Raw genomic sequence first — 23,839 nt, 5'->3', positions numbered from 1 at the left:
ATTTTTCTATTGTGGTATTGACTGTACGTTTGTTTATGTTTAACTCTGTGTTGTTGTTGTCGCACTGCTTTGCTTGTTCTTGGCCAGGTCGCAGTTGTAAATGAGAACTTGTTCTCAACTGGCCTGTCTGGTTAAATAAAGGTGAAATAAAAAAATATGATTTTAATCGTCTGACAGTAGTATATACTGTAAGGACCGACGCCGGAGATGAGAAGCAGGTACGAGGAGTCAACATTTAATAATGAACAGACATGAAACAAGACAGGCACAGCGTCAGCACACGGGAAAAACAACGACATTCCACAATCACTGCAGCAGCGGGGAACAGAGATGGGGAACTGACAAATATAGGGGAGGTAAGAAACAGGGGATTGAGTCCAGGTGAGTCCAATAATACGCTGATGCACATGACGGGGAAAGGCAGATGTGCATACTGATGGTGAGAGGAGTGCGTAATGCTGGGGAGCCTGGCGCCTTTGAACGTCAGGGAGGGGGAGCTGGAGAAGGCGTGACAATATACATTGACACATTTTCATGAAGGTAATGGTGAACTAACATATGCTAGCACAGTCAAACAAATCTTTGGCACTTGCTTGTTACTTTCCTGCACAAAGTTTTGTTAGAGATTTCTACACACTCTTCAAAAACATTGAATTCATCATGGTATTTAAATTGCCCTTCACCAAGGCAAATGCAGAGAGGAAGGTTTAATGATCCGTTGGATAATGGGAAAAGGTCCATGTCTCAAATTCAAGTCATAATTAATTTTTTAAGCAAGAAGAGGTAGGGTGGGTATTGGCAGTTGGTGTAATTACCTTCAACTGTTACTATACCCTTCTAGACACAACATATTTAATCCCAGGGTTGATTACTAGGCCTCAGCCAACAAAGAAAGTCTATCCTGTAACCATATGACATGTCTCTTTTTATATGCTAATGAGAAGGTTAGGAGCAAGAAAAGGTCGCCCAGGTTATTCGATTATATTTTCAAGGTTTTTTTCTCTTTCAATGAACCTCTGCTAAATGAAATAGCTTAAGTGGATCTGTAAAATGAACTGCCATATCAAGTGTTCTATTATGGAAAGTAATTACAGTTCTGAGAGTAATAATGTAATATGGAATTCATCATTCCAAATGAAAACCTCCATGCAATGATACTTGACTGGTCTCTTCCATTTTTCAGGAGTAGCAAATTCAACACTGCATTATTCCGTAATCAGAGAAGAATCTTTCACATTTGAAGCTCTCGTCTGAGCTTTCAAATTACAGTCCCAAACTTACCTGTGAGAAAGTACACAGTGCACAATAAAAATCCATGAGAGAGGCATCTGAGGGGAAGGAAGGCTCTTTCTAACTACACCCGGAATGGAGGTACCTTTTCCCTGACAATCACAGCATCACATCACATTTTCCCCCCATGGGCTTGACAGCATCTGGTGGCTAAATTACCAGCATTTCTGCTCCTTTAATTCACGTGTCTCATGTCTACTTTGTGCTTCTCTGTGCAGTTGTCACCATTAACAGAATGAGAAAATGGAAGGGAGTGAAAATTTAACACAAGAACTAAAATTAGTCCAGAACATGTCCATCTTTGAGACCTCATACGACAAACAGCTAAGGAAAAGTGAATGAAATAGGTCTAAATTGCCTGGTGGCACAGTCAGGGGCTTGATTAGCAGTAGTATTCTCCTTTGTGATGCAGCGATTCAACAAAGCTGGCTAAGATGTGTAGTACGGGTTGCAACATTCACAAGAAATCAGGTACTTATTCTAAAGGAGACCATTTCTGAAAAATAATCCATGCTGAGTTTAACTCTAAAGTTCAGTTGTATTCCCTAAAATTGGAAATGTGCTGAGGGTCTTATGCTGTATATGGGGGATTCTACAGAACTGAGGCACATTTCAGTCCTACCCCCAAAAAACATTTTTTTTTTTAACTGTCTCCAAACAGGGCATTTATTTACATCATGATATGTTCAAATTCAATCCAAGGAAATAACAAACATATTTTTAAAATAATATAGTCAAAAGTAATTGTTTATACACCTATTTGTATTGAAAGGTGGCTGTCCCAAACTCCTAAACTTCTTGTTTGAAAATGTACACTATTATTAATGATTTTATATATTTATTTAAACACTACTATTTCAGTAGAACCTCTTGAATTGTTATATTATTACACTGAAATATACTGATCTAATTAGTAGTTTTGTTTATTGTTAAACATCTTTTAAAAAATGCTGTCCCACCTTTTGAAGTCACTACCGAAATATACACACTAAAAGACTGTAGAATGAATGTGTCATAAGCCAACCAATATCACCAGGTGATGGCACACCCGACCCACCACAATACGCCTTTTACTAACAGAAGCATCATCAGACCTCTGTAGTAGACTATTTCATTTCTCTCTTTCAAAGCTCTGGAAACCGAGCAGAAAATGCTGTGCTCTAAAGATGGCATCGTAGACACACATACATTAGAAGATATTTGTCGATCTGATTAGAAACAGTATGCTCACAACCTTAATCTCCTAAATGATGTCACTGGTGTATTTTGTTAGAATTTAGAAATACAATACCGTTCAAATTTTGGGATCACTTAGAAATGTCCTTGTTTTTGAAAGAAAAGCTTCTTTTTTTGTCCATTAAAATAACATCAAATTGATCAGAAATACAGTGTAGACATTGTTAATTTTGTAAATGACTATTGTAGGTGGAAACGGGTGATTTTTAATGGAATATCTACATAGGCGTACAGAGGCCCATTATCAGCAACCATCACTCCTGTGTTCCAATGGCACGTTGTGTTAGCTAATCCAAGTGTATCATTTTAAATTGATCATTAGAAAACCCTTTTGCAATTATGTTAGCACAGCTGAAAACTGTTGTTCTGATTAAAGAACCAATAAAACTTGCCTTCTTCAGACTAGTTGAGTATCTGGAGCATCAGCATTTGTGGGTTCGATTACAGGCTCAAAATGGACAGAAACAAAGGACTTCCTTCTGAAACTCATTAGTCTATTCTTGTTCTGAGAAATGAAGGCTATTCCATGCGAGAAATTGCCAAGAAACTAAAGATCTCGTACAACGATGTGTACTACTCCCTTCACAGAACAGCGCAAACTGGCTCTAACCAGAATAGAAAGAGGAGTGGGAGGCCCCAGTGCACAATTGAGCAAGAGGACAAGTACATTAGAGTGTCTAGATTGAGAAACAGCTGCAACTTGATGAGCGGGAAACAAACGATGCCAGTCAGCCTGCACAGCCGGCCCATTGAAAGCCTATAGACAAGATTAAATTAACAATAATCTGATGAGTAACAGTATTAGGCCTATCAGTTGTCAAATTGGACATTAAGAGATGGGAGTATTTTGTAATTAACAGATCATTAATTTATCAAATCCTCCTTCAGAGTCACATGCAGTTAAACATTTAGAATTCTATATAGTATCAGAAAGAGCATATTCTGCAGTTTCTACTACACTTACACTATATACAGTGCACTTGGAAATGATTCAGACCCCTCCTTTTCCACATTTTGTTATGATACTTATTCTAAAATATAAAATCACATTTTATTAGTCACATGCGCCGAATACAACAGTGAAATGCATACTTACAAGCCTCGAAACCAACAATTCAGTTTAAAAAATATGAATAAGAATAAGAAATAAAAGTAACAACTAGATAAAGAGCAGCAGTAACATAACAACAGCGAGACTATATACAGGGGATATCGGTACAGAGTCAATGTGCGGGGGCACCGGTTAGTCAAGGTAATCTGTACATGTAGGTAGAGTTAATAAAGTGACTATGCATAAATAATAAAGAGAGTAGCAGAGGCGTAAAAGGGGGGGGGGGGGGCAATGCAAATAGTTTGGGTAGCCATTTGATTAGATGTTCAAGAGGCTTATGGCTTGGGAGTAGAAGCATCATCAGGCTTCTTGGACCAAGACTTGGCATTCCGGTACCACTTGCCGTGCGGTAGCAGAGAGGTGCCCCTGTGTTGAGTATCAGCGTGGCGGATGTGTTGTTACCTACCCTTACCACCTGGGGGCGGCCCGTCAGGAAGTCCAGGATCCAGTTGCAGAGGGAGGTGTTTAGCTTATTGATGAGCTTTGAGGGCACAATGGTGTTGAACGCTGAGCTGTAGTCAATGAATAGCACTCTCGCATAGGTGTTAATTTTGTCCAGGTGGGAAAGGGCAGTGTGGAGTGCAATAGAGATCGCATCATCTGTGAATCTGTTAGGGCGGTATGCAAATTGGAGTGGTCAGCGCATGCTCGCAGTACACGTCCTGGTAATCCGTCTGGCTCTGCGGCCTTGTGAATGTTGACCTGTTTAAAGGTCTTACTCACATCGGCTGCGGAGAGCATGATCACAGTCTTTCGAAACAGCTGGTATTCTCATGCATGTTTCAGTGTTATTTGCCTCAAAGCGAGCATACAGCGCCTTGCAAAAGTATTTTTCCTATTTTGGGGCATTACAACCTGTAATTTAAATTGATTTTTATTTGGATTTCATGTAATGGACATACACAAAATAGTCCAAATTGGAAATTAAAAAAAGAACTTGTTAAAATAAATAAACGGAAAAGTGGTACGTGCATATGTATTATGAAGCCCCTAAATAAGATCTGGTGCAACCAATTACCGTCAGAAGTCACATAATTAGTTAAATAAAGTCCACCTGTGTACAATCTAAGTGTGATATGATCTCAGTATATATACACACCTGTTCTGAAAGGCCCCAGAGTCTGCAACACCACTAAGCAAGGGGCACCACCATGCAAGCGGCACCATGAAGACCAAGGAGCTCTCCAAACATGTCAGGGACAAAGTTGTGGAGAAATACGGATCAGGGTTAGGTTATAAAAAAATATCAGAAACTTTGAACATCCCACGGAGCACCATTATAAAAGAAATTGAAATAATATGGCATCACAACAAACCTGCCAAGAGAGGGCCGCCCACCAAAACTCACGGACCAGGTAAGGAAGCATTAATCAGAGAGGCAACAAAGAGACCAAAGATAACCCAGAAGGAGCTGTAAAGCTCCACAGCGGAGATTGGAGTATCTGTCCATAGGACCACTTTAAGCCGTACACTCCACAGAGCTGGGCTTTACAGAAGAGTGGCCAGAAATATGCCATTGCTTAAAGAAAATATAAGCAAACACATTTGGTGTTTGCCAAAAGGCATGTGGGAGACTCCGCAAACATATGGAAGAAGGTACTCTGGTCAGATGAGACTAAAATTGAGGTTTTTGGCCATCAAGAAAAACGCTATGTCTGGCGCAAACCCACAACCTCTCATCACCCTGAGAACAACATCCCCACAGTGAAGCATGGTGGTGACAGCATCATGCTGTGGCAATGATTTTCATCGGCAGGGACTGGGAAACTGGTCAGAATTGAAAGAATGGTGTATGGCGCTAAATATAGGGAAATTCTTGAGGGAAACCTGTTTCAGTCTTCCAGAGATTTGAGACTGGGACGGAGGTTCCATCGCTTCCAAAGGTGCTTCAACAAAGTACTGAGTAAAGGCTCTGAATAATTATGTAAATATGATATTTCAGTTGTAATCTTTTAAATAAACTGACAAACATTCTAAAAACCTGTTTTTGCTTTGTAATTATGGCGTATTGTGTGTAGATTGATGATGGTAGAAAAACAATTTAATCTATTTTAGAATTAGGCTGTAACGTAACAAAATGTGGGAAAAAGTCTTCAAATTAGTGGATTTAACTTTTACTTGGTACTCATCCCGGATCCGGGAGCACCCTCATCAGTAAAAAAGCTGACTAGCATAGCCTAGCATAGCGCCACAAGTAAATACTAGCATCTAAATATCATGAAATCACAAGTCCAAGACACCAGATGAAAGATACACATCTTGTGAATCCAGCCATCATTTCTGATTTTTAAAATGTTTTACAGGGAAGACACAATATGTATTTCTATTAGCTAACCACGATAGCAAAAGACTCAACTTTTTTTTCCCACAATTTTTTTACTGCATAGGTAGCTATCACAAATTCGACCAAATAAAGATATAAATAGTCACTACAAGAAACACTTCATCAGATGACAGTCTGATAAACATATGTTATTGTATAGCATATGTTTTGTTTGAAAAATGTGCATATTTAAGGTATAAATAATAGTTTTAACATTGCAGCCACCATCACAAAATCTCACCAAAGCAGCTAGAATAACTACAGAGACCAACGTGAATGACCTAAACTCATCATAAAACATTATGAAAATACACAGCATACAGCAAATGAAAGACAACATCTGTGATCCAGCCATCATTTCTGATTTTTAAAATGTTTTACAGGGAAGACACAATATGTATTTCTATTAGCTAACCACGATAGCAAAAGACTCAACTTTTTTTCCCACAATTTTTTTATGCATAGGTAGCTATCACAAATTCGACAAAATAAAGATATAAATAGTCACTAACCAGAAACAAACTCATCAGATGACAGTCTGATAACATATTTATTTGTATAGCATATGTTTTGTTTGAAATGTGCATATTTCAGGTATAAATCATAGTTTTACATTGCAGCCACCATCACAAAATCTCACCAAAGCAGCTAGAATAACTACAGAGACCAACGTGAGATGACCTAAAACCATCATAACATTTATGAAAAATACACAGCATACAGCAAATGAAAGCCAAACATCTTGTGAACCACGCCAATATTTCAGATTTTTTAAGTGTTTTACAGCGAAAAACAATATAGCATTATATTAGCATACTACAATAGCCAACCACACAGCAGCATTGATTCATGCACGTTGGCGATAGCGAATAACCAGCAAAAGATATTACATTTTTCACTAACCTTCTCAAAACTTCATCAGATGACAGTCCTATAACATCATATTACACAATACATATATGGTTTGTTCGAAAATGTGCATATTTAGCGGCACAAATCGTGGTTATACAATGAGAATAGTAGCCAAACTGCAAACAAAATGTCGGAGAAATCTTGGGAGAGGCACCTAATCTAATCAATAACTAATCATAAACTTGACTAAAAAATACAGGTTGGACAGCAAATGAAAGATACATTAGTCCTAATGCAACCGCTGTGTTAGATTTTTAAAATTAACGTTACTACGACATACAGCATGCGTTAAAGTGAGACCGCACCGAAATTAATGGCGGAATAATAGTTTAACAATTTTCAACAAAATTACGAATTAACATCATAAATAGTTCTTACTATTGTGATGAGCTTCCATCAGAATCTTGCGCAAGTTGTCCTTTGTCCAGAATAATCATTGCTCGGTTGTAGATTGTCGTCTTCAACTTTGGAATTAGCAGCAAACATTAGCCAGTGGCGAAGACGTGTCCAACTCACCATAACGCAGCACAAATAAAATACCGAAAATCGCAATATACTGATATAAACTGATATAACTCGGTTTAAAATAACTACATTATGATGTTTTTACACCTATATCGAATAAATCAGAGCCGGATATATCTAACGCCTATAACGAGAGCTTTTCAGAATGCAATCCTGAGGTCTGTCTTGCGCCATGACGAACGTTGAAAAGACTGCACACCCGGTTCCAGAAGCTTTTGTACGGCCTCAGATCTACCTACATTTACATTACATTTAAGTCATTTAGCAGACGCTCTTATCCAGAGCGACTTACAAGTTGGTGCATTCACCTTATGATGTCCAGTGGAACAACCACTTTACAATAGTGCATCTAACTCTAGGGGGGGGGATTAGAAGGATTACTTTATCCTATCCTAGGTATCCTTAAAGAGGTGGGGTTTCAGGTGTCTACCTAGACACCCCATTCCAATTCTCACTGCTTACTGACATCTAGGGGAAGGCGTATGCAGTGCATGTCGACCCATAGATTACATGCAAATATAAACTGACCCTGGAACAGAGTGCCCGATTTCAGATTTCTCACTTCCTGACAGGAAGTTTGCTGCAAAATGAGTTCTGTTTTACTCACAGATATAATTCAAACCGGTTTTAGAAACTAGAGAGTGTTTTCTATCCAATAGTAATAATAATATGCATATTGTACGAGCAAGAATTGAGTACGAGGCAGTTTAATTTGGGAACGTTTTTTTACAAAGTCGAAATGGCGCCCCCCTATTGAGAAAAGGTTTAACTATTTCAGCCACACCCATTGCTGACAGTGTATAAAATCGAGCACACAGCCATGCAATCTCCATAGACAAAACATTGGTAGTAGAATGTCCTTACTGAAGAGCTCTGTGCCGTTCAACGTGGCACCGTCATAGGATACCACCTTTCCAACAATCAGATTGTAAAATGTTTGCCCTGCTAGAGCTGCCCCGGTCAACTGTAAGTGCTCTTATTGTGAAGTGGAAACGTCTAGGAGCAACAATGGCTCAGCCGCGAAGTGGTAGGCCCCACAAGCTCACAGAATGGAGCTGCCGAGTGCTGAAGCCCGTAGCGTGTAAAAGTCGTCTGTCCTCGGTTGCAACACTCACTACCGAGTTCCAAACTGCCTCTGGAAGCAACGTCAGCACAAGAACTGTTCGTTGGGAGCTTCATTAAATGGGTTCCGATGGCCGATGCTGGAGGAAACAGGTACAATGTATCTATATCCACAGTAAAACGAGTCCTATATCGACATAACCTGAAAGGCCACTCAGCAAGGAAGAAGCCACTGCTCCAAAACCGCCCAAAAATAGCCAGACTACGGTTTGCAACTGGACATAGGGACAAAGAGCATACTTTTTGGAGAAATGTCCTCTGGTCATAATGACCATCGTTATGTTTGGAGGAAAAAGGGGGAAGCCGAAGAACACCATCCCAACCGTGAAGCACGGGGGTGGAAGCATCATGTTGTGGGGGGGCTTTGCTGCAGGAGGGACTGGTGCACTTCACAAAATAGATGGCTTCATGAGGCAGGGAAATTATGTGGATATATTGAAGCAACACCTCAAGACATCAGTCAGGAAGTTAAGGAAGCTTGGTCGCAAATGGGTCTTTTAAATGGACAATGACCCCAAGCATACTTCCAAAGTTGTGGCAAAATGGCTTAAGGACAACAAAGTTAGGGTATTGGAGTGGCCATCACAAAGCCCTGACTTCAATCCTATAGAACATTTGTAGGCAGAACTGAAAAAGCGTCAGGAATTGTGAAAAACTGAGTTTAAATGTATTTGGCTAAGGTGTATGTAAACTTCCGACTTCAACTGTACATAACAATAACGAGGCTACAGTTGAAGTTGTAAGTTTACATACACCTTAGCCAAATACATTTCAACTCAGTAAACAATTGTTGGAAAAATGTATTGTGTCATGCACAAAGTAGATCGGTCCTAACCGACTTGCCAAAACTATAGTTTGTTAACAAGAAATTTGTGAAGTGGTTGAAAAACGAGTTTTAATGACTCCAACCTAAGTGTATGTAAACTTCTGACTTCAACTGTATATACAGGGGGTACTGCTTTCCGAGTCAATATGCGGGGGTACAGGTTAGTCGAGGTCATTTGTAAAAGTGAATAGTCCGGGTGGCAATTTGATTAGTTCAGTTGTTCAGCAGTCTTATGGCTTGGGGGTAGAAGCTGAAACCTCTACGGACCACCCATCCCGGATCCGGGATCATTCTCATCAGAAACGCTGACTAGCATAGCCTAGCCTAGCGCCACAGGGATATCATATAATATAATTTCATGAAATCACAAGTCCAATAGAGCAAATGAAAGATAAACATCTTGTGAATCCAGCCAACATGTCCGATTTTTTAAATGTTTTACAGCGAAAACACAACATGCATTTATGTTAGCTCACCACATTTTTTCACCGCAAAGATAGCTTTCACAAAACCCACAAATAGAGATAAAATGAATCACTAACCTTTGAACAACTTCATCAGATGACAGTCTTATGACATCATGTTATACAATACATTTATGTTTTGTTCGAAAATGTGCATATTTATAGCTACAAATCGGGGTTTTACATTGCCGCCATGGTCACAAATGGCACCAAAACAGCCAGAATAATTACAGAGAGCAACGTAATGTAACAGAAAAACTCATCATAAACTTTGCTGAAAAATACATGTTGCACATATAATTAAAGATACACTGGTTCTTAATGCAACCGCTGTGTTAGATTTAAAAAAATAACTTTAGTACAAAGCCCAGCATGCAATAATCTGAGACAGCGCTCAGCCATTCTCCGCCATGTTGGAGTCCAAAGAGTCCACAAAAATACGAAATAACATCATAAATATACCCTTACCTTTGATGAACTTTCATCAGAATGCAGTGCCAGGAATCCTAGTTCCACAATAAATCATTGTTTTGTTTTAGAATGTCCATTTCTTCTGTCGAATTAGCAACTTTGGCTAGCATGTGTAGCTCACYTGTCCATGAAGATTTTACGCATGAACGAAAAATTCAAAAAGTGATAATAAAAGTCGAATAAACTGGTCAAACTCAGTTGAGAATCCATCTTTAGGATGTTTTTCACAAATATATCCAATAACGTCCCAGACGGAGCATTTCTTCGTGTCTACCTAACGCATTGCAGACAAGATATGACAAGCCCTAAGTGCGTAGCCAAATACTGCCAATATGGCTGACCTCTCACTCCAACGACTCCCATCCGGTCCCAGAGAAGGCTAGACACTTCATTCCACGTTCTACTGCCTGTTGACATCAAGTGGAAGGCGTATGAAGTGCATACAGATCCATAAATACAAGACAATTGAATAGGCGAAGCCTTTCACAGAGACCCATTTCAGAATTTTCACTTCCTGTTTGAAAGTTTGCCTGCCAAATGAGTTATGTTTTACTCACAGATATAATTCAAATAGTTTTAGAAACTTCAGAGTGTTTTCTATCCAATAGTAATAATAATATGCATATCATATGATCTAGGACAGAGTACGAGGCCGTTTAAATTGGGCACAATTTTATCCAGAAGTGAAAAGGGCGCCCCCTATTTCCAAGAGGATAATTTATTAAGGAGCCTTTTGGTCCAACACTTGGCGTTCCGGTACCGCTTGCCATGCGGTAGCAGAGAGAACAGTCTATGACTTGGGCGACTGGAGTCTTTGACAATTTTGGGGGCTTTCCTCTGACACCACCTAGTATATAGGTCATGTATGTCAGGAAACTTGGCCCCAGTGATGTACTGGGCCGTAGGCATTACCCTCTGTAGCACCTTATGGTCGGATGCCGAGCAGTTGCCATACCAGGCGGTGATGCAACCGGTTAGGATGCTCTCGATGGTGCATCTGTAGAACTTTTTGACGATCTGGGGACCCATGCCAAATCTTTTCAGTCACCTGAGGGGGAACAGTTTTAGTCTTGCCCTCTTCACGACGGTCTTGGTGTGTTTGGACCATGATAGTTCGTTGGTGATGTGGACAACAAGGAACTTGAAACTCTCGACCCGCTCTACTTCAGTCCCGTCGATGTTAATGGGGGCCTGTTCGGCCCTCCTTTTCCTATAGTCCACGATCAGCTCCTTTGTCTTGCTCACATTGAGAGAGAGGTTGTTGTCCTGGCACCACACTGCCAGGTCTCTGACCTTCTCCCCATAGGCTGTCTCATCGTTGTCGGTGATCAGGCCTACCACTGTTGTCAGCAAACTTAATGATGGTGTTGGAGTCATGCTCGGCAACGACTTCAACAGGGAGTACAAGAGGGAGTACAGGAGGACACTAAGCACACACCCCTGAGGTGCCCCAGTGATGAGGATCAGCGTGGCAGATGTGTTGTTGCCTACCCTTTCCACCTGGGGGCATCCCGTCAGGAAGTCCAGGATCCAGTTGCAGAGAGAGGTGTTTAGTCCCTGGGTCCTTAGCTTAGTGATGAGCTTTGTAGGCACTATGGTGTTGAACGCTGAGCTGTAGTCAATGAACAGCATTCTCACATAGGTGTTCCTTTTTTCCAGGTGGAAAAGGGCAGTGTGGAGTGCAATTGAGATTGTGTCATCTGTGGATCTGTTGGGGCGGTATGTGAATTGGAGTGGGTCTAGGGTTTTAATTGAAGGCCTATCACAAAATGTTTGTAGGAGATTCTAGTAGGCTAATAAAAGCATGTTGATCTCAGCATAAACCAGCCTATTATCTCTGAAGAGCCTTCATTTATTGGTGATGGATAGTTTAACTGTACGTTTCGGATACTTTTAAAGAGGTCATATAGGCTACTTCTCTGCCAGAGCTCGTGAGATAACTAGTCCTACCGGTAAGTGTGGTCTAAGCAATTCCCTCATGATATCAAGTTACCTCCCTACACATAGGTCGGCTCATCCATAAGGCTAGGGGAAGCTTTCCCTAAAGTAAATTTTATTAAATTGACAAAAAATATATAGCCTAATTAGCCTACTCCTGTCTATACAGAAATAAAATCTATCAAAATAGACTACTAAAGCATGATTTGGCCTCAGAGGATCATTAGCTTCTTTTCAATTTTTTTTATTAAATTGCATTGCCTACAGCTGGAAGGAAGGGCAGCGCAACCAATTTGTGCAACTTACACGGCAAATAACAAATAGATTATTGTTGAGTTGCGACTGTCAGTGAAAAGTAGAGAGGCCCAGCCAGGCATTACACAATATTTAAAAACACAATCACGGGAAGACATAGTTTGGAAAGCAAATGGCTATTGCTGTAAAGAGAATACAATGAAAATACTCTAATCTGGCTTTTAGTTATCAAAATTCTCAACTTAATTGTGTGAACAACAGTATAGCCTATCTTATTGGCACCAGCGAAGAGCACATTTTTCCCGTGCAAAGAACGAAGAAGCGTGTCTGATATAGGCTAGCATATAGCTTAGGCCTACTCTACGCTATACGCCATGCATTGAACAATCTTTTTTGTGAACAGTGATTGAGTTATATTATTAGCCTAAATGAGTATCCAATCCACTCATCACATTACGAATAGTAGGCTATCTTACATAAGTCTACAAATGTGATGATGCATGGAATGCGTTATTAGAAAGGTGAATTTTTATGGTGAAAATTAGCTTCCCCAAACTTGAAACTCACGCGCCGCCTATGTCCCTACATTGATTCTATTGATGGAAAATCGTTGTTTTTTGCCGTTTTAATTTGCAGTTTAAAGTAAAATATGTGTAAAAATTGTCCAAACAAAAACGGCCACAACCGAAACTATAATGAAACCATAGAGATATACAGAGATCTCCTCTTTGTATCTGTGCCATTATGGAGTCTGTGACAGCATGGGCAGCATCATTGAGGCCATCTCCATTATAAAGTCACATTCAACATGCTCTACCAACTGAGCTACAGAGGATCACCATGTGGGTAGTCGACAAATGCACGCTTCAAGAAAAAGTGTAGAATATTGAGATGCTTAGTCAGCAGGAGGGCTCCAACCCTTCAAGAGCCCAAACTTGACATCTATTTGGCCAAAACTTGGATGTCTATAATGTGTTATACTGTACTGTAATTCACTGTACTCTACTGTATTTTATTGTGCTGTACTATATTGTACTGTACCCTACTCTACTGTACTCTAATGTACTGTGCTCTCCTGCACTCTAATGTACTGTGCTCTACTGTACCCTGTGCTCTACTCTACTGTACTGTACTCAAGTTTACTCTACTTGAGTATCTTACAATTGAAGAAAGGGCCCACGGACTCTTGATCTAGTGGTCTTGTTCTTGGCAATGTCTATACTAAAACAAGTTACATCCATCTAGAGTCCTCAAAGTATTTATATGATTGACACTTCATACCGGAACACCTCTTATTTTGCCAGGAATAATTTAAACATCTAACAATATAATTAATTAGATGCATAACTAATTCAATCAATAAACAAGTTTCAGATTCATACAATCAACATTAAACATTTTACAGAGAACAACAGAGATTATATTTCTCTAGGTTTTGAAAATCAGGTATTTTGTTAATTTTGTATGAAAATTCAATTTCAAAAAAGTATCTGTAATAGAAGGTTAATCAAAACTGGTTCTCCCTTTATTGCAACTTTTTTACTATGTTTCGGTAGGGACAAATTTTGTGGCGTAGTAAGGAATTCAGGTAAATATTTAAAATATGCTGAAAGGTAGAGTCATCTCCCAGTGTCTGGTGGAAAGTAGACTGAACCAGGTTTTCCTCTGCTTTTTTGCCTGTGCTTAGCTCCAATCCGTTTATTTTTTATCCTGAAAAACTCCCCAGTCCTTAATGATTACAAGCACACTCATAACATGATGCAACCACCACTATGCTTGAAAATATGGAGAGTGGTACACAGTAAGGTGTTGTATTGGATTTGCCCCAAACATAACACTTTGTATTCAGGACAAAACTTTAATTGCTTTGCCACATTTTTTGTGCAGTATTACTTTAGTGCCTTGTTGCAAACAGAATGCATGTTTTGCAATATTTGTATTCTGTACAGGCTTCCTTCTTTTCACTCTGTAAATTTGGTTAGTATTGTGGAGTACTATAACTACAATGTTGTTGATCCATCCTCAGTTTTCTCCTATCACAGCCATTAAACTCTGTAACTGTTTTATAGTCACCATTGGCCTAATGGTGAAGTCCCTGAGCAGTTTGCATCCTCTCTGTCAACTGAGTTAAGAAGGACGCCTGTACCTTTGTAGTGACTGGGTGTATTGATACACCATCCATAGTGTAATTAAAAGCTTCACCATGCTCAAAGGGATATTCAATGTCGGCTTTTTTTATTTGTACCCATTGGTGCCCTTCTTTGCGAAGCATTGGAAAACCTCCCTGGAGTTTGTGGATGTATCTGTGTTTGAAATGTACTGCTCGACTGAGGGACCTTACAGATAATTGTATTTGTGGGGTACAGAGATGAAAAAATCATGTTAAAATGTACTATTGCACACAAAGTGAGTCCATGCCACTTATTATGTGACTTGTTAAGCAAATTCTTACTCCTGAACTTATTTAGGCTTGCCATAACAAAGGAATACTCGGGTACTTATTGACTCAAAACATTTCAGCTTTTCTTTTTTTATGAATTTGTTAAAAATAATAATAAGTTGACATTATGGGGTATTGTGTGTAGGCCAGAGACAAAAATCTCAATTTAATCCATTTTAAATTCAGGCTATAACATAACAAAATGTAGAAAAAGTCAGGGGTGTGAATACTTTCTGAAGGCACTGTATGTTGGAAGACATGTGCTGAAAGTTTGGGGAAAAATAGGATACAAATGAGCTTTTTTTTCAACCCCCAATTTGCACCACTTCTGTAGAATGGCCCATATTCACTCACTGGACAGTTTATTAGGTAGAGCCATCTAGTACCGGGTCGGACACCCTTTGCCTCCAGAACCGCTTGAATTATTGGAGACATTTTACAAGGTGTCGGAGACATTCCACAGGAATGTTGTTCCATGCTGATGCGATGGCATCACGCAGTTGCTGTAGATTGGACAGTGGTACATTCATGCTGCGAACAGCCCGTTCCATCTCATCCCAAATATACTCTATTGGGCATGGCCGCTGGGTGGGGGCGCTGTGGGGAATAATAAAGGCCAAGTGCACTATTTTTATTGTATTTTTTCAGTTCCCTCAGCACTCCTACTTCCCGCAGCTATGCTATTGGGTTGAGGTCTGGGGACTGTGCAGGCCACACAAGTAAACTGAACTCGCTGTAATGTTCAAGTCGATGTTTTTCCACTCCTCAATTGTCTAGCATTGGAGCCGCTTCTTCTTGTTTTTAGCTGATATGAGAGGAACCCGGTGTGGTTGTCTGCTGCAATAGCCCATCCGTGACAAGGATCGACGAGTTGTGTGTTCCGAGATGCTGTTCTGCACACCACTGTAGTACTGCGCCATTATTTGTCTGTTTGTAGCCCGCCTGTTATCTTGCACGATTCTTGCTATTCTCCTTTGACTTCTCTCATCAACAAGCTGTTTTCGCTGACTGAATGTTTTTGTTTGTCGCACCGTTCTCGGTAAACCCTAGACACTGTCGGGCGTGAAAAGCCTAGGAGGGCGGCTGTTTCTAAGATACTGGATCCGGCGCCCCCGGCACCGCCGATAATTATTTTGCCCATTCTAACATTCAATTGAACAGTAACTGAATGCTTCAATGCCTGTCTGCCTTTTTTATATAGCAACCCACAGCCATGTGACTCACTGTCTGTTGGAGCGATATGTTTTCGTGAACGGGGTGGTGTACCTAATAAACTGGCTAGTGAGTGTATGTAACTGTACATTCACAAACTTTTGTCCATGATTATCGATCAGTGGGTGGGTGGATGGATGGCTAAGTACTTTAATTATTTCTCATTGACTTAAGAAATTGACATAATAGTTGTATTTACTTCCGAGGGTCATCCCAGCTTCAAAACACCTCCTCAGGCGACATGATGGGCAGTTCTTCCTCCTCAGCTTATCGATGGTGCAGTCATTTCTGCTGGCACACAGGTATTTCTGTTTCCCTAACAAAGATGCAAACAAAGATAAGCATTAGAATACGGAATTCTACTTTGAATGATTAAGAAAGGTACGTACGTCATGGTTGTAAGTTGTAACATGGTTGTTAGTTACATCATGAATGATTACAGCCGGAACAGTTATACATTTTGCTCTCTTGCTTATTATGTCCAGTGTGATGATCATAAAAAGCAGGAGCTTAGACTATAAAATCTCCTCAGTGTACACACTTTTGTTGAAGAGTACATTGACATGCTCTATAAGTAGCACATTGAAATAATCAAATCTATAATTTTACATGGCATGGTTTGATGGCAGTTATGCACTCACAGTTCAATTAAGAAAGGAAAATACTGAACAAAACAAATGAATACCTAGGAGCAGGAAGGCAGCATTTTAGCTTGTGTTTTCTGTTATTTTTATGGCAGAGCATTGTCAATTAAAGAGAAACCATATTGCATCCAAAAATATTTTGCATCCAAAACTCCCATTGTACTGAAATAGTAATGGATTAGATATAATTGCCAGTAAAAGCCTGATTAACTTGCCTTGGTAGCTCAGAATGTTTGTGTTTAAATCTGATTTCCCAGAGGGGTAGGCTAGGATGAATGTAACTTTAGGCAGTTTTGTAAAAAATTACATAGATTTCTGTTGACATATTCCAAATCAACCATACTATGGACCATGAGAATTTTCCGTTGAAATACATTTAACAGTTTTCCTTATGACATGATTTACATCTATACTGAACAAAAATATAAACGCAACATGTAAAAGTGTTGGTCTCAAGTTTCATGAGCTGAAAGAAAAGATCCCAGAAATGTTCCACACGCACAAAAAGCTTATTCCTCTCAAATTTGGTGCACAAATTTGTTTACATTCCTGTTAGTGAGCATTTCTCCTTTGCCAAGTAAATCTATCCACCTGACAGATGTGGCATATCAATAAGCTGATTAAACAGCATGATCATTACAGAGGTGGACCTTGTCCTAGGGACAATAAAAGGCCAATCTAAAATGTGCAGTTTTGTCACTCAACACAATGCCACAGACGTCTCAGGTTTTGAGGGAGCATACAATTGGCATACTGACTGCAGGAATGTCCACCAGAGCTGTTGTTAGATAATTTAATGTTAATTCCTCTACCATAAGCCGCCTCCAACGTTGTTTTAGAGAATTTGGCAGTACGTCCAACCGCAGACCACATGTAACCACACCAGCACAGGACTGCAACATCCAGCTTCTGCACCTACCGGATCGTCTGAGACCAGCCACCTGAACAGCTGATGAAACTGAGGAGTATTTCTGGCTGTAATAAAGCCCTTATGGGGAAAAACGGAGTCTAATTGGCTGGGCCTGGCCCCCCTGTGGCTGGGCCTGGCCCCCCTGTGGGTGGGCCTGGCTCCCAAGTGGGTGGGCCTATGACCACCAGGCCCACTCATGGCTGCACCCCTGCCCAGTAATGTGAAATCCATAGATTAGGGCCAAATTATTTATTTCAATTCATTGATTTCCTTATATGAACTGTAACTCAGTAAAATTGCTGAAATTGTTTCATATTGCATTTACAGTATTCAGACACCTGGACTTTTCCCACATTTTGTTACGTTATAGCCTTATTCTAAAAGTGATTCAATCTTTTTTTCCCCTCATCAATCTACACACAATACCCCATAATGAAGAAGCAAAAACAGGTTTTTAGACATTATTTGTATGATTTTTTTTTTTTTACTGAAATATTATATTTACATAAGTATTCAGACCCTTTACTCAGTACTTTGTTGAAACACCTTTGGCAGCGATTACAGCCTCTGGTTTTCTTGGATATGACGCTGCAAGCTTGGCACACCTGTATTTGGAAAGTTTCTCCAATTCTTCTCTGCAGATCCTCTCAAGCTCTGTCAGGTTGGATGGGGAGTGTCGCTGCACAGCTATTTTCAGGTCTCTCTGATCAGGTTCAAGTCTGGGCTCTGGCTGGGCCACTCAAGGACATTCAGAGACTTGTCCCGAAGCCACTCCTGCATTGTATTGGCTGTGTGCTTAAGGTCGTTGTCCTGTTGGAAGGTGAACCTTCACCCCAGTCTGAGGTCCTGAGCGCTCTGGAGCAGGTTTTCATCAAGGATCTCTCTGCACTTTGCTCTGTTCATCTTTCCCTCGATCCTGACTAGTCTCAAAGTCCCTGCCGCTGATAAACATCCCCACAGCATGATGCTGCCACCACCATGCTTCACTGTAGGGATGGTGCCAGGTTTCCTCCAGACGTGACGCTTGACATTCAGGCCAACGAGTTCAATCTTGGTTTCATCAGACCAGAGAATCTTGTTTCTCATGGTCTGAGAGTCCATTAGGTGCCTTTTGGCAAACTCCAAGCGGGCTGTCATGTGCCTTTTACTGAGGAGTGGCTTAAGTCTGGCCACCCTACCATAAAGACCTTATTGGTGGAGTGCTGCAGAGATGGTTGTCCTTCTGAAAGTTTCTCCCATCACCACAGAGGAACTCTGGAGCTCTTTCAGAGTGACCATCGGGTTCTTGGTCACCTACCTGACCAAGGCCCTTCTCCCCTGATTGCTCAGTTTGGCCAGGCGGCCAGCTCTAGGAAGAGTCTTGGTGGTTCCAAACTTCTTCCTTTTAAGAATGACAGAGGCCACTGTGTTCTTGGGGACCTTCAATGTCACAGAAATGTTTTGATACCCTTCTCCAGATCTGTGCCTTGACAAAAATCCTGTCTCTGAGCTCTACGGACAATTATTTCGACCTCATGGCTTGGTTTTTCCTCTGACATGCACTGTCAAATGCAGGATGTACCTGAGCTCAATTTCGAGTCTCATATCAAAGAGTTTAAATACTTATGTAATTAAGTTTTTTTATATATATATACAGTATATATGTTAAAAATTTGCAAAAAATTCAAAACCTGTTTTTGCTTTGTCATTATGGGGTATTGTGTGTAGATTGATGATTTTTTTATTTAAAAATTTTTTACTTTAGAATAAGGCTGTAACGTATCAAAATGTGAAAAAAGTCAAGGGATCTGAATACTTTCTGAATGCACTGTATGTTTTTGTTCAGTGTAATACATAAAGACATTATTTCCAAAAAGCATGAGAGGTGGCTCTGACATATGGATCCCATTTCCACCATTAATGCTCTGCTCTGTCTTCTGTGTGGAGAGGTGCAACGGCATATTACTTCATCAAGTCTTACCTTCTGCGGCTCTCTTGAAGAACACTTTGCAGCTGCCACAGGTGAGTGCTCCATAATGGCAGCCAGATGCCTCTTCTGCACAGATCAGACAGGTCCTCTGGGGTGGGAAGAAGAACTCCATGGGGTACATGTGGTCGCTGCCACCCTCAAACCTTTAGGAATATAGTAAAGGCTTTTAGAAAACAACAAAAACATGTACACAAACAGTACAGAATTAGTCAACAGCATCATTCAATAAGTATATGCGTTCCTATTATCTTCTACCTCTCTCTATTGCCACTATATACACTCTGATAAGCCGTTTCCTGCCATTTTAACAAAAGTTATATAATATATGCTATTTAGCAAACACTTTTATCCAAAGTGACTTACAGTCAGTCAGTCATGCGTGCATACATTTTACATATGGGTGGGCCCGGGAATCATACCCACAACCCTGGCAGTGCAAGTGCAATTTTCTACCAACTGAGCCATACAGGACCATGAAGTGACCATGAACCTAATGCTTGAGGCCTGTATTTTTTTCTATAGGGGTTAACCCATTGAGAATGGACTAGTGGACTTGTCTAAAATATTCAAATTCATCAAAACTATCATAGTATAATTGCAGAGCTTCATTGTCCATATGATAATTGAAAAACACAGAGCAATTGCTCTGATGAAATTAACATTATGCAAGGCACGTCACATAAGCACATTGATCTTCTGCTAAAAATAAACATGGTTAGCTATAAGCCACTGACTTAGAAGGGGCAAAATGACCAATACCTCACACAGAAGCTGACACCCGATCTGGACTATAGTCCATGATCAAAATGAAACGTGATTGCCTCTGGCTGGCATTCTATAGGACTCCTCACATTGAGGCCTCAGGTGCAATACTCCTACCATCAAGTGCATCAGCTATTCGTGTGGTTCTATAGAAATAGTGAAAAGGGTAAATCCATTTGAATTGAATCACCGCTTTTGACTTGAACGAAACCTTCCATACATATTTGCCCATTGTAGAGGTGTAGTAAAGAACAAGAAGGTCCGCACACTCTTTAAGCTCCCAATTCGACCTGGCGAAGATTAGTTTCAAATCGAAACATAGGCAATAAAGTGATGAATTGGGAGCTTAAAGAGTGTGCAGGCCTTCTTGTTATTTACTATTATTCTTTATTAGCCCAGCACCTATGTTTTTTAAGGATGTGCATATGACCACAAACTTTTCCATTGTAGAAGTGCCCAGAAAGTGACTTTTTGGACCTGAATGCCAAAACATTCAAGAGATAAAGGTCTTCAAAGTTGACCCATTTTGCATACCCCACCATACCATGAAACATCCATGTCTTCATCACTGGAAAGGATAAACGGTTGAGACTGATATAATTAAAAAGCTTACAAACAGGGTTGTCAAACTATAAGATAATTTCTAGAGAATTGTATTTATTTTATTTAAAAAATGACATTTTAACAATTCAATTATCTAGAAAAGTGTAAAATTCATATTCACATATGTTGTAGCTTAGACCCTATTTTACATCATCTAAGGTTTTTGTGTTGTGCCTGCCATCGGTTTTGACATAACATGCTCTTGAATACAAGGTGGGTGCTATGTTTTGGCTGATAAATGTACTAAAATGGGGAATACAAATAAAATGTCAACTTTCAAATGATACCACAAAGATGGTTGGAGGTCCACACGTCAGAGAATGTTGACTTGAATGGGTATATCTGTTGTTTTAAATGTTATTGTCAATACATAGGAAACCTATTTAAATCATAGCAATATAGATAGAATAAACTTGACCATTTAAGTTGACATACAACGGGTGGATCTGTGGTATAGTAATTAATTAGTTGTTAAAATGTCAATTAAATTTAAATGTCAATAGTGTACCAGCTACATTGCAATGGTCTGAAGAGATAGGTCCATTCTATGAATTATATTTCTATGATTGAAATGACACCCAATCTGTATTCAAGAGCATGTCGTGTCTTAACCGATGGTGGGCACAACACAAAACCTCAGATGATGTGAAATAGAGTGTAAGATACAACATATGCAAATATGGAGAAGAAAAAAAATCATAGTTTACGTGTTTTCGATCATTTATGTTAAAGGTTTGTAAATTACAATTTGTATTCCTTTATATATATATTTTTTTTTTAAATAATACAATTGATTGACAACACTGTGTGTGAGCTTTTAAATTATATCAAACTTATTTTCCAGGGATGAAGACATGGATGTCTCATGGTATGGTAAAGTATGCAAAATGGCTCAACTTTGAGCATCTTTATCTCCTGAATGTTTGGGCATTCAGGTCCAAACATTCCCTTTCTGACCACTTCTTAAATTAAAGTTTTGTTTAAATCAAAAGGGATGCTGATTTAATTCAAATGCATTTAACCAAAATAGTATTTTATTAACAGATCCAGATTTATTGAATAATTTTCACTTTTCTCCCTCAGATTCACAGTTTCTAAGTGAGATCAGAATTTGTCTGATCTCCCATAAGAGCTGGACAGAGGGTGATGATGAGAGAGTGTGGGAAAGGTGAGAACAGCAGTGCCAGGGCCAGGGGGGAAAGAGGGGTGCTCTACTGCAGCCGTGAGCACAGGAAGAGATTGGACAGTGTGTACAGACATAACTATAATTCAAAAACACATAATGTAAGATGTCAAGGCTCTATATAAAAAAGGCAAGGACAAAGCTTATAACCAATCACCAAAACAGTCATCTCTACAGTATCTTCAGTATGCTAAATGCCCACTGACTCTCGGTCAGAATCTAGAGCAAGAGAGGCCAGCTGTAAGGGAATAAAGCACAAGGCTCAGTTTTGTCATAGTTACCTCTGAACAGCTATCAGTGGCTTAATATTTAATTTGACATGATTATATACAGTTGAAGTCGGAAGGTTACATACACTTAGGTTGGAGTCATTAAAACTCGCTTTTCAACCACTCCACAAATTTCTTGTTAACAATCTATAGTTTTGGAAAGACGGTTAGGACATCTACTTTGTGCATGGCACAAGTCATTTTTCCAACAATTGTTTACAGAAGGATTATTTCACTTATTTTCCACTGTATTACAATTCCAGTGGGTCAGAAGATTACATGCACTAAGTTGACTGTGCCTTTAAACAGCTTGGAAAATTCCAGAAAATGATGGCTTTAGAACCTTCTGAGAGGCTAATTGACATAATTTGAGTTAATTGGAGGTGTACCTGTGGATGTATTTCAAGGCCTACCTTCAAACTCACTGCCTCTTTGCTTGACATGGGAAAATCAAAAGAAATCTGCAAAGACCTCCGAATGTTTTGTTGTTGTTGACATTATCCACTTTTGCAATAAACATTTCAGGGAAATAGTTAGAATTCTTGGAATTCCAAAATGAGAAGTGCATTTAGGATAGGTGGCAATACTGCAAGACATTCATATGTTGATGGCATATCCTGTGGATGTCAACATGGAGTATTCCTGTGAATGTATAGGGCAGGCATGGCAAGGCAGGGGTAAACAGAAATTATCAGAAAAGCTGAATAATTGTATTTCAGACTGGTTCTGACCATTTTGACTATTCATAAAACTCTATTAGGCAAAACATCTCCACTTATAAATTGTATTGATAAAATCATCAAGGATTAAAAAAGTATGTCATTTTATATTGGAAAGAATCTTACTCCTCTGAAATTACCGTTCAGCCTCACTGTCAAAGACTTGTAACCACAGAATTCTACTGAATCAATGCGGATGTCCTTTGTCAGGGAGAGTCGGGACGAAAGTAACACGTGGCAAAAGTAACACGCCCATTTTCTCAGATAACACAGAAGCTAGAATGATGTAGTCAAGTCAGCACGTTCCTAATGTGGAGGATGAGCTCACTGCAAAGAAACAGCCTAGTCCCACCATGTTTCATGGTGTTTCAATGAGTCATCAACAAAATGTGGTTATGAGCGATGTAAGTTAAAAAAACAGACCAGAAAGTGTTTTTTGGTTGTAGAGTTGTGTTTAGTTATATAAGGTTCCAAACATATGTCATTTTCTTAACCCATCTAGTGACTAAATGACAGCATAGGCTTCAAGTCTTGGGTGTTAGCCTGGGAGAAGCTACAGGGGAGACGGTTGGGAAGAAACTAACATACTGTAAACTAATGACTTGGAATCAAATAAAATAAACGTTCAAGCACAGGCCATTGTCTCCTCTAGTTC

General features: G+C 39.7%; 1 protein-coding gene across 2 annotated transcripts in view; it reads right to left on the bottom strand.

Annotated features, from left to right (window-relative positions):
* ar (androgen receptor) overlaps nucleotides 1-23,839 on the bottom strand; it is a 53,284-nt gene that overhangs the window by 21,182 nt on the left and 8,263 nt on the right. For both annotated transcript variants that reach the window (XM_024013438.2, XM_024013439.2), the window contains exons 2-3: nucleotides 19,640-19,791; nucleotides 16,325-16,441 (exon numbers count right to left, since the gene is read on the bottom strand). In XM_024013438.2, coding sequence (XP_023869206.1) covers nucleotides 16,325-16,441; nucleotides 19,640-19,791 — 269 coding nt within the window. The remainder of the gene's footprint in view (nucleotides 1-16,324; nucleotides 16,442-19,639; nucleotides 19,792-23,839) is intronic.

Source organism: Salvelinus sp. IW2-2015, linkage group LG20 (assembly GCF_002910315.2).
Source record: "Salvelinus sp. IW2-2015 linkage group LG20, ASM291031v2, whole genome shotgun sequence".
Lineage (NCBI taxonomy): Eukaryota > Metazoa > Chordata > Actinopteri > Salmoniformes > Salmonidae > Salvelinus > Salvelinus sp. IW2-2015.
The sequence above is the reverse complement of the archived record's forward strand: the minus strand, read 5'-3'. Positions and strand labels throughout refer to the sequence as shown.